Genomic DNA, 21,459 nt, shown 5'->3' with positions numbered 1-21,459 from the left:
AAGGATGAAGACTATTCTCACTGTATAAGTCTGGAGTTACTTGAATGAAAAAAGAACAGGCTTTAGCATCACTTTAATTAAATGGTGTGTAGAATGTTTAAGATCTATCTATCTATCTATCTATCTATCTATCTATCTATCTATCTATCTATCTATCTATCTATCTATCTGTCTATCTATGTAATCCCAATTCGTTTTTTCTGTTTTCATAGCCAGATGACAATAACATTCTGGGTAACGGGTATTGGCCTCTCTTCAGTACACAAAGTCCTTACAAGAAAAACCGACAACCCTCTCTGGCGAAGTACACAGTCGGCATTTTCTCAAGGTCGGGGGATGATAACTATCAATGGTTGGTGGGATCCTTGCAGAAAGTCAATATAGGGAGGTCAATAGACGTGTGCAAGGTCTATATCTCCAACAACTACCACTCGTATTACTCAGAGATGTCCCGGTGCAACTTCGCCATCCTCTACCACACCCAAAAACAAGGAAGACTGAACATCACCGACGTCACCGACTCCCTGTATGACCAGGAGCTGAAAGAGCTGTCGGAGTTTCTTGGTGAGACTGGATAATGTGTGTGTATTATCTGCTGTAATGTAATCCATCTTTTTTTTTAAATTAGCATAAGGGAAATGGTAGAATTAACGAGATCCAGATACATATTATAGATTGCTGTCCTTTTTTTTAGAGAGGCCTGTGCTGTGATAAAATGTAAAGCCAATGCCTCCTCTAATGTTCTGACCTATACAAGGCTGGTAAAACTTGGGTAGTGCACAGAGCAATGTGTATTGCTTGAGGAAGAGGGCCCTTAAAACTGTTTACCAGTCCTTAGATATGATGGCCATGTTGATCTTAAAGCTAAGAACATTTTCAGCAAGTAGAGAAAAAAAACATGCTGATTCTTCCATAAATGTGGTTTCCTTGTCACTTCCTGTAAAATTAAAAGAAAGCATGAAGAACCTTATGTTTATTGGGTAAACTACTAATCCCTTTGACCATTTAATGTAGGGGAACAAAGGTAGGCCTGTTTGAAGTCCAGCCATTGTTGCCCCCATAGAGAGAAGAAAAAAGCATAGATGGGAAGGGACAGGAAGTGTGTTGCTGGGAGGATCAACAGTGAAAAACTGGAGCTGTCTTCACATCTTCTTTTTTACCACTAGATGTCCTTAGTAAACGATAAACAAAAATCTGCACTATGGAACAAAAGTAAATATTTAGCAGCTGCCTTCGCCCAATGTTCTACCAAAAAGTATATTATGAATGAACAGGTAAATGGTGGGCTGGAACGCATTGGGCGGAGCCATTTACATCATTACATCACTTCTGGTTTAGGAATATCCATTGCATGAAATTCCGGGGCGTCCCGAGCAGTGCACATCTTAAAGCTTCATAACTTCTTATACATTGTAAGTGCAATTTTAATTATTTATACTAGGAAATGCATTTCCTGGAGAAAATGGATAAGAATGCTGAATAGCATCTCCCTATCTGCTAGCTGCCTGTCCCCTGAACACAATGTAAAAAACATCTCCTCACTATCTGCTAGCTGCCTGAGTGAAAGACAGTGTGAGAGAACCCTTCAAACAAGCCTTAATAAATCCACGACAGTACATGCTATTGAAACAAGCGACTTCACCATTAGAGACACACGGCCTTTGTGAACGTATCAGTATAAAATTTATGTTGATAAAGAATTTTATACCTCAAAACTTTCCCATTATATTGCCCCATCAAAACTGCCCCATAATATTGCCCCCATCAAAATTGCTCCATCAAAATTGCTCCATCAAAATTGCCCCATCATATTACCACCATCAAAACTGCCCCCATCAAAATGGCCCCCATCAAACTGCCCCATCATATTGCCCCCATCAAAACTGCTCCATCATACTGCCCCATCAAAACGGCCCCCATCAAATTTGCCCCATCATATTGCCACCATCAAAATGGACCCCATCAAATCTGCCCCATCATATTCCTTTATTATAAATCAGTACATGGAGTGTCTGTGCTCTTCCACCAAGCTCTGTACTCTGAGATGCTCCAGCCGCCTCCCCCCACTGCCCATCATTGTGTATAAGAAGCTTTGGTAACCATGGCAACAAAACAGACAACAAAAGCCAGGTTGCCGTAATTTAATGAAATTTCCTGGAAATGATCACTAAACTTAAACAACTTATAACAGATATAGCCAGATATCTGAATATTTTGTGAACATTTTAAAGTTTGTTTGGCGTCTGTAGGTGAAAGTATGAAGCTGAAACTTTTGGTAGCGGAAGAAGATTTTAAGGATTTGAAGCATGCTTTCATTCACTTCAATGTTAAAAAAGTGTTAAAAAGCTTAATATTTTAAAAAGTATATGCTCTTAATGAGGAGACACTATTATTTTTCAAATTTAGTTGTCTGAAGCTGCAGTTGGCTCAGGCTAATTTTTCCCTAAAAGTTCTGGTTTCTGTGCCAGTCCAGCTGGGTTGCACTGGTTCCCACTTGACCGTAAGTGTCGCTGTCACCGCCGGTAAGTGTGGAAATGCAGCAGGCTGGATGTATTGAATACCACCTCTTTCTCGGAAATAGCTCAGTGGGAGTGGTTTCTCTGCTGCGCATTTTGGGAGAGGGTATTTAAGGTACTGGCGCCATTTTTGGTGGTCCGCTATCCTGACCTCATGGCCCTCCTGGCCTGGGGTCTGTGTCGCATGGTCCTGCGCCTCGGGCCAGCTGGCCCAAGGCTCTGCAACTGAGAGGGTAGGCCCAGAAAAGTCTTGGAGCCTACTGATCCAGGGGTGGTCCTGTGCTGTCTCGCCTGCGGGGAGAGGCCAAGAAAACTGGAGGATCCAGGGGAGGATTTTTCTAGTAGAGGACCAAGCGCAAGACTGGTATCTCTGGAGGAGTCTGGAAACTCAGTTGGGGGACGCAACCCGGATCAATACCCATACAGTATTGCTGGGTCAGCTGAAAGAAACTGGTACTGTATGGTAGTTCTTCAAAACTCTCAAGATTTCTTAGTTCAATTGACAAGTCTGTGGCAAAGACTTTGTTGAGTATCTCATCGGCTGCTAGGTCAAGTGAGAGGGGCCTCTCCGATGGCTGCTGGATCCAGTCTGTGGAGCTGTATGTCCTCTGGATCTGACCAATATCTCTAACCCGCAATGACTAAGTGCCTGAACTTCCCCTTTATCCTCTGACCCTCTATTGAAGGACTTTTGTGCTTATTCTGAATAAGGCCGCGTACACACGGGCGGACTGTTCGCCCAACTTTGTCCACTGAACAGTGTTTCAGCGGACAGTCCGCTCGTGTGTGGGCTTCAGCGGACTGTTTCAGCGGACAGTCTGACAAACAAAGTTTTTCGGGAAATTTCCGTAAGACTGTCCGCCCAAACTTGGTTTCAGCGGACAGTCCGCTCGTGTGTAGGCTTGTTCGACAGACTAAGTTTCGCGCATGCTCAGAAAGGATTTACACGGCGAAGGTTGCATTGCAGTGTATTGGACGTCGAATTTCTCGTCCCGTCGTACGTGCCGTTCACGTCATCGCGCACGCTTTCAGCGGACTGTCTGCTCATCGTGTGTGGTCAAGTTCGTTCATGCAAATTTTGAGCGGACTGTTTGTCGGATTGTCTGACGAACTAAGTTGGGCGAACAGTCCGCCCGTGTGTACGCCGCCTTAGTGTTAAAAAAAGGACTAAGTGTTGAATTCATCATCCTTTGGGCTACTTTGCAACTGGACCCCTGTGACAGAAAGGCGAGCAGGTGAGGTAACGGTAATCCTGAATAGAACCAGCAGTTCCTTCGGGGGTTAGTGCTACATATAACTAGTAGAAAAAAAGTTGAAGAAGTCCCATTATCAGCTGAAAGAGCTGAACATTGAAAGTATGCAGAAGTTACGCAGAGCCAAAAAAAGTAATACAAAAAATAAATAAATAAAAGCGAACAACAATAGTGGGACTGCTGAAGCATTCCCACTTATTAATGAAAGTGATGGTATAAAGCTATGGACGCTTGCCTTCTGTCCGTTTTTATTTTACCTGGCCGCAGTGTATGGTGATTAAGGAAGGAGCAACCACCATAGGCTGAACTTTCATGACATGGTGGTAAAGCTCTTGTAGTATGATCGGAGTCCAGAGTGACTGTGTCCTCCTGTTACAGGAAAGGAGAACGTCATTGTGGTGGTTGATGACCTGATGGACGCCAGCAATGAAGCGAGGCAGAGGATACTGGAAAACCAGCCCAGCATTGGTTCTCTGGCCGGAGGTCTGTTCCTGTTTAGTGAGCAACACAAAGATTCCGAGACAGTTCAAGAAATAATGACCATTATACGGAATGATGGTGGTAAGTACATCTACAATATGTGACTACTATGCCTCCTACTACAGTGTATTGTGAGTTATCATTGCTCTGAGCATTTCTCTCCTGTTTTTTCAGCACATACCTAAGTTAGCAGAACTCTTATGAATACAGTATAAGTGTATATATATATATATATATATATATATATATATATATATATATATATATATATATATATATATATATATATATATATATATATATATATATAATTAGTCATAGACAGAATTAGCATAGTTTGTTTTATAAAGCCAAGAATCAAACTAATAAATGTACTCATATTCATTTTAAAAAGTTGCATTTGTTATATAACAAAAGATGAACTAAGACTTTAAAAAATAAAATCTGTGCTCGTGTAGCACCCTGGTGTTAGGCAGAGTTGCTAACAAATCTTGTTTGCTAGGTGGTAACCAGCCTGGCTGATTGTTGGGGAGATCCACTGGCTGTTGCCCTAAATCTGGATTTGGTGCATCTCTCTCTTCTGTCAATAGGTGGCACTGCTGCCTTTTGGCATTAAAATGACAAGACCGCAGTGAGTTCAGGATTATGAATAGACATAATTTCTTAGCCAATCAGAGTAGCTATTTTACATGCTGGGGCAGTCTATTTAAGGGGAATGAGTCAGGTGATCAGTGTTCTTTTGAAGCCTGATGCCTAGCCACGTGTGTTTAGACTCAGTGAGAGGGGAGACTGATCATTGCGGAGGTTCAGCCAGACGGTGAACCGAGGTGAAGGAGAAGCAGTTGCCACATGGGACGACCACTCTTGTTACCAGAGGCAAGCGAGAACCAGAGGTCAGAGATAAAGGGGACACCATCGCCAGTAAGGGACAGCTACTCCTGTTATCAGAGGTCAGGTTTGTGAAGTCTGAAGAAGTACCAGAGCACCCTTGTTCATTAGCAGGGTATAGCCGCGGATAGTGAACAAGCTGGGAAAGCTTCAGCATTCAAGTCAGGCATCCAGCGGGGAAAGCGATGGGTGACACTTGAAGAGGATTCCGTGGGTTTAGCTGAGAGCCGAGCCAGGGGACTAGAAGGTAGCATGGGTGATGCTTGGAGTGTTCTGTAGATTATCTGTGGAAGAGCTCAGGGGATCCAGCGGGTTGCTGGGATCTGAAGATCTGATGGGAAGACCAGGAGCTCAGTGAGAAAATCTACAGTAAGCATCTGTGAGATGCGAGTAAAGATCTGCAACCGGGACACTGTGAGTTAAGTGTGTGGATCTACATTGAAGTTGGAGAGTTCAGTTGCCATAGGAGACAGCAGTTCTACAAATACAGTGCTGCAACCAGCTTAAAGGCCCTCAAACTGTATAGCTGTCTACCTATTTTGTCTCGGAGTCTGCCAATTACCATTGCATCTGCCTAAGAGTATCTTGGCCCTAACCCTCTCTCCCCCAGTTCTTCTTATCAGACAATAAATCGATTTTGTTTGCATCCAAAAAGTGACTGGAGCCCAATTATTCCATTTTGCATTACACCCACTATGCCTAGTAACCCACTCTACAAAGCAACCAGCTTAAAGGCCCTCAACCTGTATAGCTGTCTACCTATTTTGTCTCGGAGTCTGCCAATTATCATTGCATCTGCCTAAGCCCTTGTACACACGGTCGGAGATTCCGACAACCAAATCCGTCGGAGTAATTCGGATTAATTCCGGAAGAGGTCCGGAAGTGATGTTGCATACACACGGTCGGACTAAGTTGTCGGAAAATCCGATTGTACATAACGCGATGACGTTATTTCATTACGACGGGACTACGTTCAGGCTAGTAGCCAACAGCTTTGGTCTAGGAATTTGATCTGAGCATGCGTGGCACTTTGTCCGTCGGAGTAGGCTACAAAAGGCTTAAAAAGGCCGTTCATGCTCGAAAACCCTCTAATGTAACTGAATTAGGACAATTCTGCAAAGATGAGTGGGCCAAAATTCCTCCAGGACGCTGTAAAAGCCTCATTGCACGTTATCGCAAACGCTTGGTTGCAGTTGTTGCTGCTAAGGGTGGCCCAACCAGTTATTAGGTTTAGGGGGCAATCACTTTTTCACACAGGGCCATGATGGTTTGGATTTTTTTTCACCTTTAATAATAAACACCTTCATTTACAAATTGCATTTTGTGTTTACTTGTGTTGTCCTTGACTATTGTTTAAATTGGTTTGATGTTCCGAAACACTTAAGTGTGACAAACATGCAAAGGAACAGGAAATGAGGAAGGGGGCAAACACTTTTTCACACCACTGTATATATATATATATATATATATATATATATATATATATATATATATATATATATATATATATATATATATATATATATATATATATATATATATATATATATATATATATATATATTGTAGACATGTCACTGGAGAAGTGGTTGAGGGGGTGTACATCTCATCTAGGTTGCTACACAGTGTGAGATGGTAAATCCAGGATGGATCAGTTTCTCAGCAGCGATATGCTGCTGAGTTGTTATTTAAATTTTGCCGGGCCTGGGTTTATATGGAATGGCAGGTAGGTTTGGTAGAGGGACCTGTCATTCCACATCCCCCGATCCAGTTCTGGGTTTGGGATCAGGTGAGCTTTGATCCTAATTAGCCTGGGAAGCTAAAGGCTCTGCAGAGTCTGCAGGTGATTGCTTCTCAGCCAGGGAATGAACAATCTGTGTGTTGAAGGAAGCTGCAAGCACAGCCACTGCTGGAGCTAAAACTCACCCTGCGATGTCCAGGCGAAAGACGCTGTGTTTGTAAGTGTCAGATAGGTGAGCAGAACCTGTTAGTAAGCGCCCAGCCGGGCTAGGACTTTTACTTTTGTTGTACTTAGAAAGCACGGTGTTGCTGTATATTTTGTTTGCTGGACTGTTTGTACCACGAATAAACGCCAAGATCTGCTTTATCAAATTCCAAGTCTGCTGTGAACTGTGTCCAAACACACCCTACCCCGGGAAGATCCCTTACAATTGGTGGAGAATGCGGGCAACGCGGTTGCTAGGGGCAACGGTGTGGACAGACTTGGCTACAGCTGCTGATGTCCTGGGTGAAAGCTGCAACTACACTCCAAAAACAGTCCAGCAACATGGAGGAGATGCTGAAGCAGTTTATGCAAGTGAGTTTGCAACAACAGCAGGCTCAGACAGAGGCCAATAGACGACATGAACAGTCCATGGCTGAACAACAGCAGATGATCGCTGCACAACAGCAGGCTCAGATAGAGGCCAATAGACGACATGAACAGTCCATGGCTGCACAACAACAACTTATTGAGCACCTGATAGCAAATCGAGAGGCGCCTGTGGTGATGGGAGCCGCTCCAGAGATTTTTTCTGGGAGAAGGACTGTGCAGAAAGCGCTGCAAAAGATGACTGCTGAGGACGATGTTGAGGCCTATCTAACAGTATTTGAGCGCGTGGCTGAGCGAGAGAAGTTACCAGCCGCTGAGTGGGCAGAGGTAATTGCGCCCTATTTAACAGGTGAACCTCAAAAGGCCTACTATGACCTCAGTGAGCAAGAGGTTAAGGACTATACTCGGCTAAAAGAGGAGATACTTGCCCGACTAGGAGTTACTACTGCAGTCCGTGCCCGGAGGGTACGCAACTGGAGCTACAGTCTGGACAAATCAGCGAGGTCCCAGATGTATGACCTAATCCATTTGGCAAGAAAGTGGTTGGAGCCAGACACTTCTACTCCTGCACAAATCCTAGAGAAGGTCGTGATGGATCGCTACCTCCGAGCCCTTCCTACTGACTTGCAACGCTGGGTGGGACAAGGTGATCCTAAGAATGCAAACGAACTTGTCAACCTTGTGGAGAGGTTCCAGGCGACTGAGGACTACCTCCGTGATGTTCCTGCAGCATCTTCACCTCCCCGGAGCGCCAGATCTGTGCCGTCGGCTGGTAAGAGACTTCCATCTATTGGGGGAGTGTGGAGGGGTGCTGATGGGGGGAAAAGGGCTCAAGTGGTGTCTCAGGGACAAAAGACTGGTGATGGTCCCGGGTGGCTAAGGGGCTCTGAAAAGGACTCCTTGCCAAAGAGACCAGGCCCTATCCAGTGTTGGAGATGCCATGAGGCGGGACACGTGTCGGCCCATTGCCCTCTTACCTCTGAACCCATGGAATGTGACGCTAGCCGGCGTCAGTCGCTATTTGCGGAACCATCTTGTGCTGCAGTTCCTGGACTAGAGACTGAACCGCAAATCTGCGATATTACAATCAATGACTTTCCTGTTAAAGCGTTAATGGACTCAGGAAGCCTTGTAACCTTGGTGCATGCTAGCCTGGTGACTGGGGACTTAGAGTCTAAAAAGCATATGAGCGTTGTGTGTATACATGGTGATACAAAAGTGTACCCTATAGTGCTGGCTAAAGTCGGGACTGAACAAGGCACAGTACAATATGAAGTGGGTGTGGTTAAAAACCTCATGCATAATGTAATATTGGGGCGCGATTTTCCTTTATTCTGGGCTCTTTGGAAAAAAAGAAAAATCCCCAAAAGGAGTGAGGATACCTCTAAGGTGGTTGCCTTGTCCACTGTGAATGATAAAAGTGTGCAGGATGAAAATGATTGTTTTCCTTTGCAGGTCCTGGCTGGGGAGGAGGAGGCTCCTCCCACTGAGCAAAATATACTAGACTTAGAGGTGTCTAGCGATAATTTTGGGACTGCACAATTACAGGACCCCACTCTCAAAAATGCGAGAGAGCAGGTTGCTGTTATGAACGGGGTACCTCAGGAACCAGATGCTGAAAAAAGATTTCCACATTTTTCGGTGACTAATGATCTTTTCTATAGAGTTAATAAGGTTAAGGATGAGATTGTGGAACAGCTTCTGGTACCTAAGCCGTACCGGCGTCAGGTGCTTGACATGGCACATAACCATGTTCTTGGGGGACACTTGGGGACTGACAAAACGCGAGAGAGGGTTCTCCAGAGGTTTTTTTGGCCGGCCATATATGATGACATTAAAAAATACTGTGAGTCGTGCCCCACATGTCAGGTTAGTGCCCCAGTGTCACATTTTCGCAGTCCTTTGGTTTCGCTCCCTATTATAGAGGTGCCTTTTGAGCGTATTGCCATGGATTTAGTGGGTCCCATTGTAAAGTCAGCTAGAGGACACCAGTATATTTTGGTAGTCCTGGATTATGCGACCCGCTATCCTGAGGCTGTACCCTTAAGAAACACTGCATCTAAAACAATTGCACGTGAGTTGTTTTATATGTTCTCTAGGACTGGGATCCCCAAAGAAATCCTAACTGACCAAGGTACGCCATTTATGTCGAAAGTAATGAAGGAATTATGCAGACTATTTAAAATCTCACACATCCGTACCTCTGTGTACCACCCCCAGACGGACGGATTGGTGGAGAGATTTAATAAAACTTTGAAACATATGTTGAAGAAAGTGGTGGCAAAAGATGGGCGTGACTGGGATCATTTATTACCCTACCTCATGTTTGCTATTAGGGAGGTGCCCCAAGCGTCCACAGGGTTCTCACCATTCGAGTTGGTCTATGGTCATCACCCTAGGGGTCTACTAGACATTGCAAAAGAGACATGGGAGAATGAGTCCACCCCATACAAGAGTGTTATTGAGCATGTAGCACAAATGCAGGACCGTATAGCCACTGTAATGCCCCTGGTAAGGGAACACCTCCAGAGGGCTCAAGAGGCCCAAAGTAGAATTTACAACCGGTCCGCAAGAATCAGGACATTCAACCCAGGCGATAGGGTCCTTATACTAGTCCCCACTGTTGAGAGTAAATTCTTGGCGAAGTGGCAAGGTCCCTATGAAATTGTTGAAAAGGTCAGTGAGGTGAACTACAAGGTGCACCAACCAGGTAGAAGGAAGCCTTTCCAAGTTTATCACATAAACTTGATCAAGCCCTGGAAAGACAGGGAATCCTTGGTGGCGACAAATACTGTTAATAATTTGTCACCACCAATCCCTCCAGTCAAGGTAGGTGATACTCTATCAGTGTCACAGAAACAGGAGGCTCAGGAATTTTTACAGAAAAACAAAAACAAGTTCTCTGACCTCCCAGGGCGTACACACCTCATCCATCATCACATTGAAACTGAGCCTAGAAGCAGAGTAAACCTTAAGCCCTATAGGATACCCGAGGCACGTAGGGAAGCCGTATCTGCCGAGGTAAAACGTATGCTTGATCTGGGGGTAATTGAGGTGTCCCAGAGTGAATGGTCCAGCCCAATTGTGCTAATCCCAAAGCCCAATGGAACTTGGAGGTTCTGTAACGATTTCAGAAAGTTGAATGAGATCTCCAAGTTCGATGCGTATCCTATGCCCAGGGTAGATGAGTTGATTGAGAAGTTGGGTAACGCCAGGTACATAACCACCCTCGATCTCACAAAGGGCTACTGGCAGATTCCACTTTCTGGTGAGGCTAAAGAGAAAACTGCATTCTCCACCCCTGATGGGCTATTCCAGTATGTAGTGATGCCATTCGGGTTACATGGAGCGCCTGCAACTTTCCAGAGGTTGATGGACTTGATTCTGCGACCACATCGTGATTACTCAGCTGCCTACCTCGATGATGTGGTCATTTTTAGCCCTGATTGGGAAAGTCACCTCTGTAAGGTACAGGCCGTGTTGGATGCCATAAGTGATGCGGGGTTGACCATAAATGCCGAGAAGTGTGCTCTAGCCCTAGAAGAGGCCAAATATCTAGGCTACATTATTGGGAGAGGGTTGATTAAGCCACAGCTAAATAAAATTGAGGCAATACAGAATTGGCCTAGACCCCTGACAAGGAAACAGGTTAGAGCTTTCCTGGGTATTACGGGGTATTACCGTAGATTTGTGCCGAACTTTGCCTCAGTTGCTGCTCCACTAACTGACTTGACAAAGGGTGGAAAGACAGCAATGGTCACGTGGACCCCAGAGGCCGAGAAGGCTTTCCAAAGCCTTAAGTCTGCCTTGTGCCAACCACCTGTCTTAGTTACCCCCGATTTCAGGCGAGAATTTCTGGTCCAGACAGATGCCTCTAACACAGGCTTAGGTGCAGTACTCTCACAAATAGTGAATGGTGAGGAGCATCCAGTGACGTACTTGAGTAGAAAACTAACCCCGGCCGAGAAAAATTATGCCATTGTGGAGCGAGAATGTTTGGCAGTGAAGTGGGCCCTAGAATCTTTAAAGTATTACTTGCTAGGCAGGAAATTCAAGTTGGTGACAGACCATGCCCCCCTAACATGGATGAAGTTAAACAAGGAGAGAAATGCAAGAGTGACTAGATGGTTTCTCTCCCTACAAAACTTTAATTTCACTGTGGAACACAGGCCAGGGAAATTACAGGCAAATGCTGACGCATTGTCAAGGGTAAGTTGTCTGTGGGGACAAAAGGCTCAGCCCTCCGGTCTGAAAAAGAGGGGGGGGATATGTAGACATGTCACTGGAGAAGTGGTTGAGGGGGTGTACATCTCATCTAGGTTGCTACACAGTGTGAGATGGTAAATCCAGGATGGATCAGTTTCTCAGCAGCGATATGCTGCTGAGTTGTTATTTAAATTTTGCCGGGCCTGGGTTTATATGGAATGGCAGGTAGGTTTGGTAGAGGGACCTGTCATTCCACATCCCCCGATCCAGTTCTGGGTTTGGGATCAGGTGAGCTTTGATCCTAATTAGCCTGGGAAGCTAAAGGCTCTGCAGAGTCTGCAGGTGATTGCTTCTCAGCCAGGGAATGAACAATCTGTGTGTTGAAGGAAGCTGCAAGCACAGCCACTGCTGGAGCTAAAACTCACCCTGCGATGTCCAGGCGAAAGACGCTGTGTTTGTAAGTGTCAGATAGGTGAGCAGAACCTGTTAGTAAGCGCCCAGCCGGGCTAGGACTTTTACTTTTGTTGTACTTAGAAAGCACGGTGTTGCTGTATATTTTGTTTGCTGGACTGTTTGTACCACGAATAAACGCCAAGATCTGCTTTATCAAATTCCAAGTCTGCTGTGAACTGTGTCCAAACACACCCTACCCCGGGAAGATCCCTTACAATATATATATATATATATATATATATATATATATATATATATATATATATATATATATATATATATATATATATATATATATATATATTTTTTTTTTTTTTTTTTTTTTTTTTTTTTAAATTTAGATTAATATCAAAATTTCACAACAAGCTTTCAGGGTCCCCTTCTTCAAGGTCCACGCCACAAAAGCTGGCCCTAAAATTTTGGATGTTAGTGGAAATTAAAAAAAGTACAAAATTGTTATTGTTGCAAATGTACTACAATCACCTCAAGCTTAGACTCTGAGGGAAAAAGTATTAAAAAATAAAATAAATATATATATATATATATATATATATATATATATATATATATATATATATATATATATATACTGTACACTTTTTAACCTGTGTTAACTTTTTAAAAATAAACAATTTTGCTTACCTTGAACCTGTAGTATATGTTGTTCCCATTATTCTAACATTGTGCTGTTTTAGGGAGGGAGAATGTTATCAGAGTTGGCATTAAAGAGAAGCTACAGATATGGAAAAACAAGCAAAACAAAGACCCACAAATGACCCTTATAGAGAACGACGGTAAGTATCTACATCTATATAACTATTATGGCTCATTCTACAGTGCATTGTATGCTATTATTCCCAAAGGATTTCTGTCCTGTTTTTCAGTATCTACCATAGTTAGAAAACATTTTATATATTATTACTTATTATTTATTAAACATGTTTTTTATAGCGCCAACAGTTTGCGCATCGCTTTACAACGGGAGGGCAGACATTACAGCTATATTACAATTTGGTACAAGAGGAATCAGAGGGCCCGGCTCGTTAGAGCTTACAATCTAAAAAGGAAGGGGCAATTGATACAAAAGGTAATAGCTGTGGGGAGATGAGCTCATGGAGGAAGTAAAACAGTGTTAGTTAGAAGCAGGATAGGCTTCTTTGAAGGGATGGATTTTCAGGGATCGCATAAAGATGGATAGATTAGGGGACAGTCGGACAGATTGGGGTAGGGAGTTCCAAAGGATTGGAGAATCTCTGGGAAAAATCCTGGAGGCGAGCATGCGAGGAGATGACAAGGGAGCTAGAGAGCAGGAGGTCTTGGGATGACCGAAGAGAGCGTCTTGGTTGGTATTTTGGGACTAGGTTAGTGATGTAGCTGGGGGCATAGTCGTGGTTGGCTTTGTAAATTATTGTTAGTACTTTGAATTTTATTAGTTGGGTGAGTGGAAGCCAGTGGAGGGATTGGCAGAGAGGGGTGGAGGACTGGCTGTTAAGGTGGATGAGTCTGACAGCGGCATTCATTATGGACTGAAGGGGGGATAGTCTATGTAAAGTTAATCCAACGAGGAGGGAGTTGCGGTAGTCGAGGCGAGAGATGACCAGGGAGTGAATTAGAAGCTTGGTGGTGTCATTAGTTAAAAAGGGCCCTATTCTGGAAATGTTGCGGAGGGTAAGGCGCTATGATTTGGACAGGGATTGTATGTGCGCCTAAATAGGACAGTTCAGAGTCTAAGGTTATCCCTAGCACCCTGGCATGCGGGGGCGGACTGATAGATGTGCCATTAATCTTGACAGAGAAGTCAGATGAAGGGGCCCGTGGGAGAGGAAATATTAAGAGCTCAGTTTTAGATTAAGTTTGAGGAAGTGGTGTGACATCCAGGCTGATATGTCTGTAGTAGATCAGTGATGCATGAGGAGACTGATGGGGTGAGCTGTGGTGTGAAGAGATAGATTTGGGTGTCATCGGCATATAAATGGTAGTGAAAGCCATGGGAGGCTATCAGCTGACCCAGGGAGGACGTGTAGATCGAGAATAGTAGAGGTCGAAGGACAGAACCTTGGGGGACCCCAACGGACAGGGGAGTTAGAGTATATAAGTCCAAAAAATAAGGTGCTATTCATGAGGCTTGAAAGGTGAACACTCAGTGAAGATAAAACATTAATATATATAGACATTCTGGGGAATTTAGCTCAGTGGTGGTCCATGCCAGTCAGAACTGTGTTTTAGAGCCTACTAGCCCACTTTTATTTAACTAAATGAAAGTTCACCATAAAATAGTTTGGCCTTTGGATGGTCCCTCAGACCATCTTACACGGTACCTCTGTGTTCCTCTGTCCCTCTCTCAGCTCCTCCAGCTTTCCTTACTTTCTCATCTCTCTGACTTCCTCATCGTTTTTTGGCTACAGATCCATTCTGCACGGGGCCCATGCCTTGATAGGAGATCTTCTGAAAAACCTGGACTCTAATGCCGTGTACACACGACTTTCCGTCAGAATAAACTCTGACGGTCTTTCCAATGGAGATCCGACGGAGTTCCTCTGAAACGGACTTGCCTACACACGATCACACCAAAGTCCGTTAGTTTAGAACGCGATGACGTACGACGGGACTAGAAAGGGAAGTTCAATAGCCAGTAGCCAATAGCTGCCCGTTTTCAGTCAAGTAAGCTGCCATCTTGGCCTCTAATAATTCTTTAACTGCTATAATGCTGCACATGTGATCAGTTATGAAACCAGCCATTGGATGGTTTTAAAGTTTGGTTGAGAGCACAACCAATGTGAAAGTTAGCATTTCCGGCATGCCGGGAATGTAATGCCGTGTACACACGACCGGACTTTTTGACAGCAAAGGTCCGACGGAACTAGTCCGTCGGACAATTCGATCGTGTGTGGTCTCCATCGGACGTTTGCTTGCCAAAAATCTGGTGGAATTTAGAAAAAAAACATGTTTTAAATTTTTCCACTGGAACTCCGCCGGACCAAGAAATCCGTTCGTGTGTATGCTAGTCTGACGGACAAAAAACAACGCTAGGGCAGCTATCGGCTACTGGCTATGAACTTCCTTATTCTAGTCCAGTCGTACGTCATCACGTTCGAATCCGTCGGACTTTGGTGTGATTGTGTGTGGCCAAGTCCGTTCATTTGGAAAGTCCGTCGGAGCTCCACCGAAAGTCAGTCGGAAAGACCGTCAGGACCTAGTCCCTCGAAAAGCCCGGTCATGTGTATGCGGCATAAGTGTTTTTTGAAACAGGGTTTACTCCCACTTTAAGGATTCTTCCTCAAGTTTCCCCTTCTTTATGAAAAACATTTTTGTTCTATTTTCTCTTTTTTTTTTTTTTATGATTGCATGAGTTCTAAAATGTCTCCAAATTCTTACAGAGCAGACTACATCTTCTGATGATGAAAATATAATGGACCATACTAGCTCCAGGACCTGTATGTATGTATGTATTCATGCACAGTATGGACATATGGGCTTTCAACACTAGACGTCATGAATTTGTGTCGTCTGAGTATAGTCTACTCCTTGAATGTTTGCATTTTTACTTAGGCCTGCTCCCCCAGCTGCTGCTGGGGGAGAAGGCCTAAGTCTATGTATCTATGTATCTATGTATCTATCTATCTATCTATTTGTGTGTTTTTGGTATTTCGATACCTTTGGGTAATTTTGTATTTTTTTTTTTTCTTAGCCAGATGACATTTGTGATCACAGGTCTTTCATTACAACGAGAAATAGAAACCCACGCTCCTCTCTGGCGAAGTACACAGTTGGCATTTTCTCGAGGTCAGGGGATGATAACTATCAATGGTTGGTGGGATCCCTGCAGGCAGCCAACGTAGGAAGGTCAATAGACGTGTGCAATGTCTACATCTCCAACAACTACCAATCGTATTACTCAAAGTTGTCCCGGTGCAACTTCGCCATCCTCTACCACACCAAGAATCAAGGAAGACTGAACATCACCGACGTCACCGACGCCATTTATAACCAGGAGCTGAGAGAGCTGTCTAGTTATCTTGGTGAGACTGAATAATGTGATCTGCCGTAACGTTGTACATTTTACTGAAATAATCAAAATTGAAATTGTAAAATTAGTTATTTCTTAGGAGTTCCAAATACCTATGAAGGACTGTTGAAGCTTCATAGAGAAGCCAGTGCATTGCCAAATGTGAGGTCAATGTCTCCTCTAATGTCCTGGCCTATACAGGACTGGTGAAGTTCTGAAATCACTTGGATAGAGCGCAGAGTGATGTGCATTCCGAGGGGAGAGTTGGAGGTTATGAGAAAGCACAAATAACTAGACATGTGTGATTCGTTTTGGTTATAAATCAAAATTCAGACAAAATTTCCCCAAAAAACCCCAACAGAAACCAATATAAAAATAGATTATAAAGAAACAACAAAATTCATTTGTTTCATTTCGATGTTTGCAGCATCTGAAACAATGAATGATCCAAATAAATACGTAAATATCTGGTAGTCAGGGAGCGGGCGACCAGTCGGCTGCCCCACCATTAACCACTTGCTTACTGGGCACTTAAACACCCTCCCTGCCCAGACCAATTTTCAGCTTTCGGTGCTCTCACACTTTGAATGACAATTACTCAGTCATGCAACACTGTACCCAAATGAATTTTTTGTCCTTTTTTTCCCACAAATAGAGCTTTCTTTTGGTGGTATTTGATCACCTCTGGGATTTTTATTTTTTGCGCTATAAATGAAAAAAGACCGAAAAATTTGAAAAAAAACGCATATTTCTTTGTTTCTATGACAAAATTATGCAAATTATTAATTTTTCTTCATAAATTTTGGCCACAATTTATACTGCTACATATCTTTGGTAAAAATAACCCAAATTAGTGGATATTATTTGGTCTGTGTGAAAGTTAGAGAGTCTACAAGCTGTGGTGCGAATCGCACAAAATTGATCACATCTGATGTACTCGTGGCCTATCTCGCTTCTTGTGACCCGAACAAGTCAGGAAAGTACAAATACCCCCCAAATGACCCCTTTTTGGAAAGTAGACATTCCAAGGTATTTAGTAAGAGGCATGGTGAGGTTTTTGATGTTGTCATTTTTTTCCCACAATTCTTTGCAAAATTAAGATATTTCATTTATTTTTTTTTCTCCACAAAATTGTCACTGTAATAGGTTATTTTTCTCACAGGGCATGTGTATACCACAAATGACACCCCCAAAAAAATTCTGCTACTCCTCCTGAGTATTACAATACCACATGTGTGGGACTTTTTTACAGCCTGGCCACATAGAGAGGCCCAACATGCAGGGAGCGCCATCATGTGTTCTAGGAACATAAATTACCCATCTAATTTGTTGACTACTTATTACACTTTTGAAATACCAGGACAATGACACGTGACACGGATGACAGATGGCACTGATACGTGGCAATGATGACACTTATACGTGGCACTGATGACACGTGGCACTGATGACAGATGGCACTAATATGTGGCACTGATGACAGATGGCACTAATATGTGGCACTAATAATTGGCACTGATGACACGTAGCACTAATACGTGGCACTTATGACACGTGGCACTGATGACAGATGGCACTAATACGTGGCACTAATACGTGCCACCGATGACAGATGGCACTAATACGTGGCACCGATGATGCGTGACACTGATGACGGATGGAACTGATAAGTGGCATTGATGACACGTGACACTGACAACAGATGGCACGTGACACTGACAGGTGGCACTGATGACAAATGGCACTGATACGTGGCACTGATGACAGATGGCACTAATACGTGGCACTGATGACAGATGGCACTATGTGGCACTGATGGCACGTGACACTGATGACAGATGGCACTTATACGTGGCACTGATGACAGATGGCACTGGGGACAAATGGCACTGACAACAGGTGGCACTGGGGACAGATAGCACTAACAGGTGGCACTGGGGGCAAGTGGCACTGGGGGCAGGTAGCACTGGGGTGGATGGCACTGGGGCGGATGGCACTCGGGCAGGGTGGCACTGGGGTGGATGGCACTGGGGCAGGATGGCACTGGGGCAGGATAGCACTGGGGCAGGATGGCACTGGGGGAGGATGGCACTGGGGGAGGATTGCACTGGGGGAGGATGGCACTTTTTTTTTACTTTTTTTTTTTACACTGACTGCCGCTGCAGCCATTCATCTCTCCCCTCTCACACGCTGTCTGTGTGAGGAGGGAGAGCGGCGCTGAGAGATAATCTCATATGTTTACATATGAGATCATCTCCCATTGGACATGCCGATCGCGCTTTAAACGCCCGCGGCGGCACGCATTGCGGAAGTAAACAACAGGACGTCGAGGGACGGCCACCTGAACGAAAGCGCCTGCTCTACGGCCGTCATTCGGCTATAGGGCGGGCGCAAGGTGGTTAACAACCATGACTCATCTGCTGCAGAATGTAAACAAAAGAAAATCTGACATTACATCTTTTTTTAAACGGCATGGGGATCCCCCCGGTCCATATATGGATTTTGAGGGGAACTCCATGCTAAAAAAAAAAAAAAAAAAAGGCACGGGGTCCCCCCCAAAAACCAATACAAGACCCTTTTATTAATCTGAGCATGCATTTTCCATAGACGAAAATGTTAAATACTACAGGAGCTGTGCCATGTCAAGCTGACCAAGATCTCCAATACATGCCAATGTTATATGGTACTGGAGCTGTGCCATGTCAAGCTGACCAAGATCTCCCATGCATGCCAATGTCAAATGTTACTGGAGCCGTGCCATGTCAAGCTGGCCAAGTTCTCCCATACATGCCAATGTTAAATGTTACTGGAGCCGTGCCATGTCAAGCTGGCAAAGTTCTCCCATACATGCCAATGTTAAATGTTACTGGAGCCGTGCCATGTCAAGCTGACCAAGATTTTTCCATAGACGGAAATGTTAAATACTACAGGAGCTGTGTCATGTCAAGCTGACCAAGATCTCCCATACATGCCAATGTTAAATGTTACTGGAACTGTGCCATGTCAAGCTGACCAAGATCTCCCATGCATGCCAATGTCAAAAGTTACTGGAGCGGTGCCATGTCAAAATTACCAAGATCTCCCATACATGCCAATGTTAAATGTTACTGGAGCCGTGCCATGTCAAGCTGACCAAGATTTTCCATAGACGACAATGTTGAATGCTACAGGAGCTGTGCCATGTCAAGCTGACCAAGATGTCCCAGGAGCCAATGCAAAGCTAGAAATGATGTATGGCACCATGGCCCCTAAAGGAGGAAGTTCAATTAGATTTAGGCATAAATCAGATGAGTGAACATACATTTTTTTTTTAGGATGCTGCATGGTGAGGAGTGCAAAATGCGGGTGGTACTGCGCTTTAAGTGTGTCCAGCTTATTTCTAAGCTAAATCCCAATATTTTAGACTGTAGAGTATGTTATTCCCATTATCATGGCATGGTGGAGTCCAGAGTGACTGTATCCTCCCGTTACAGGAAAGGAGAACGTCATTGTGGTGGTTGATGACCTGATGGACCCCAGCAATGAAGAGAAGCAGAGGATACTGGAAAACCAGCCCAGCATTGGTTCTCTGGCCAACGATCTGTTCCTGTTCAGTGAGCAACACAAAGACCCCGAGACCCTGCGAGAAATAACGACCCTCATAGAGAAGAATGGTGAGTATCCGCATCTATGTGACTATTGTGTTACTGTATACTATGAGCAGCACCCATCCAGTGCCCAGAGAAAAAATGTGCCCTCCACCCACCAACCACCACCCCAGGAGGAGGAGAGGATGGAGCTAATAGTGGTGTGTGGAGCGAAATAAGCATTTTAAGGGTTTATAACATATAATATCTCCTCACTGCCTGCTAAATGCTCTCAAGGGTCAGGAGTAGGTAATATACAGAGTGATGTAGTCAGTAAAGTGCAATACACAGAATGTTGGGGGCGTGTGTAGGGGAAAGGATAGTGCAAAACTCCCCTTGCATGCAATACTCTCCCTCAATTTACCCTTTGAACAAAAATACCCCCTCCCCAAAAAAAATCTGACCACTCACCCCTCCCAGCACAAATCATCTTCCCCCTCATTTGTGATCACAGGTCTTTCATTACAACGAGAAATAGAAACCCACGCTCCTCTCTGGCGAAGTACACAGTCGGCATTTTCTCTTCCAACAAATTCTCTTCCAACCCTCCAAATCCCCCCTCCCAGCACAACCCCCTCCCAGCACACCAACCCTTCCTTCTAGGACAAATTCTCTTCCAACCCTCTAAATCCCCCTCCCAGCACAAATCCCCACCCCCACCAACTCTTCCTTCTAGGAAAAATTCTCTTTCAACCCTCCAAATCCCCCCTCCCAGCACAAATCCCCACCCCCCACCAACTCTTCCTTCTAGGAAAATATTCTCTTCCAACCCTCCAAATCCCCCTCCCAGCACAAATTCCCACCCCCACCAACTCTTCCTTCTAGGAAAAATTCTCTTTCAACCCTCCAAATCCCCCCTCCCAGCACAATCCCCCCCACCAACCCTTCCTTCTAGGAAAATGTTTCTTCCAACCCTCCAAATCCCCGCTCCCAGCACAAATCCCCCCACCAACCCTTCCTTCTAGGACAAATTCTCTTCAAACCCTCCAAATCCCCCCTCCCAGCACAACCCCCCCACCAACCCTTCCTTCTAGGACAAATTTTCTTCCGACCCTCCAAATCCCTTCTCCCAGCACAAATCCCCCCCCCCCCACTAACCCTTCCTTCTAGGACAAATTCTCTTCCAACCCTCCAAATCCCCCCTCCCAGCACAATTCCCCCCATCAACCCTTCCTTCTAGGACACATTTTCTTCCAACCCTCCAAATCCCCCCTCCCAGCACATACCCCACCCCCCCCATCCAATTCCAACATCCCAGAACAATTTACTATCCCCTAGCCGGGGATAGTGAACAAGCTGGGAAAGATTCAGCATTCAAGTCAGGCATCCAGCGGGGAAAGCGAGGGGTGACACTTGAAGAGGATTCCGTGGGTTTAGCTGAGAGCCGAGCCAGGGAACTAGAAGGTAGCATGGGTGATGCTTGGAGTGTTCTGTAGATTAGCTGTGGAAGAGCTCAGGGGATCCAGCGGGCTGCTGGGATCTGAAGATCTGGTGGGAAGACCAGGAGCTCAGTGAGAAAATCTACAGTAAGCATCTGTGAGATGTGAGTAAAGAGCTGCAACCGGGACACTGTGAGTTAAGTGTGTGGATCTACATTGAAGTTGGATAGTTCAGTTGCCATAGGAGACAGCAGTTCTACAAATACAGTGCTGCAACCAGCTTAAAGGCCCTCGACCTGTATAGCTGTCTACCTATTTTG

General features: G+C 44.6%; 1 protein-coding gene across 6 annotated transcripts in view; it reads left to right on the top strand.

The window, feature by feature from the left end:
- LOC144000365 (uncharacterized) overlaps nucleotides 1–21,459 on the top strand; it is a 68,836-nt gene that overhangs the window by 22,069 nt on the left and 25,308 nt on the right. For 3 of the 6 annotated variants that reach the window (XM_077494163.1, XM_077494160.1, XM_077494161.1), the window contains 6 exons: nucleotides 213–564; nucleotides 4,148–4,330; nucleotides 12,824–12,922; nucleotides 15,506–15,570; nucleotides 15,817–16,147; nucleotides 19,608–19,787. In XM_077494163.1, the coding sequence (XP_077350289.1) occupies nucleotides 213–564; nucleotides 4,148–4,330; nucleotides 12,824–12,922; nucleotides 15,506–15,570; nucleotides 15,817–16,147; nucleotides 19,608–19,787 (1,210 nt within the window). The remainder of the gene's footprint in view (nucleotides 1–212; nucleotides 565–4,147; nucleotides 4,331–12,823; nucleotides 12,923–15,505; nucleotides 15,571–15,816; nucleotides 16,148–19,607; nucleotides 19,788–21,459) is intronic. The other 3 variants (XM_077494162.1, XM_077494164.1, XM_077494165.1) reach the window with 3 other exon arrangements.

This window comes from Lithobates pipiens, unplaced genomic scaffold (genome assembly GCF_037356315.1).
Source record: "Lithobates pipiens isolate NorthernLeopardFrog02 unplaced genomic scaffold, aLitPip1_a1.2 Scaffold_22, whole genome shotgun sequence".
In the NCBI taxonomy this organism is placed as follows: Eukaryota; Metazoa; Chordata; class Amphibia; order Anura; family Ranidae; genus Lithobates; species Lithobates pipiens.
The sequence above is the reverse complement of the archived record's forward strand: the minus strand, read 5'-3'. Positions and strand labels throughout refer to the sequence as shown.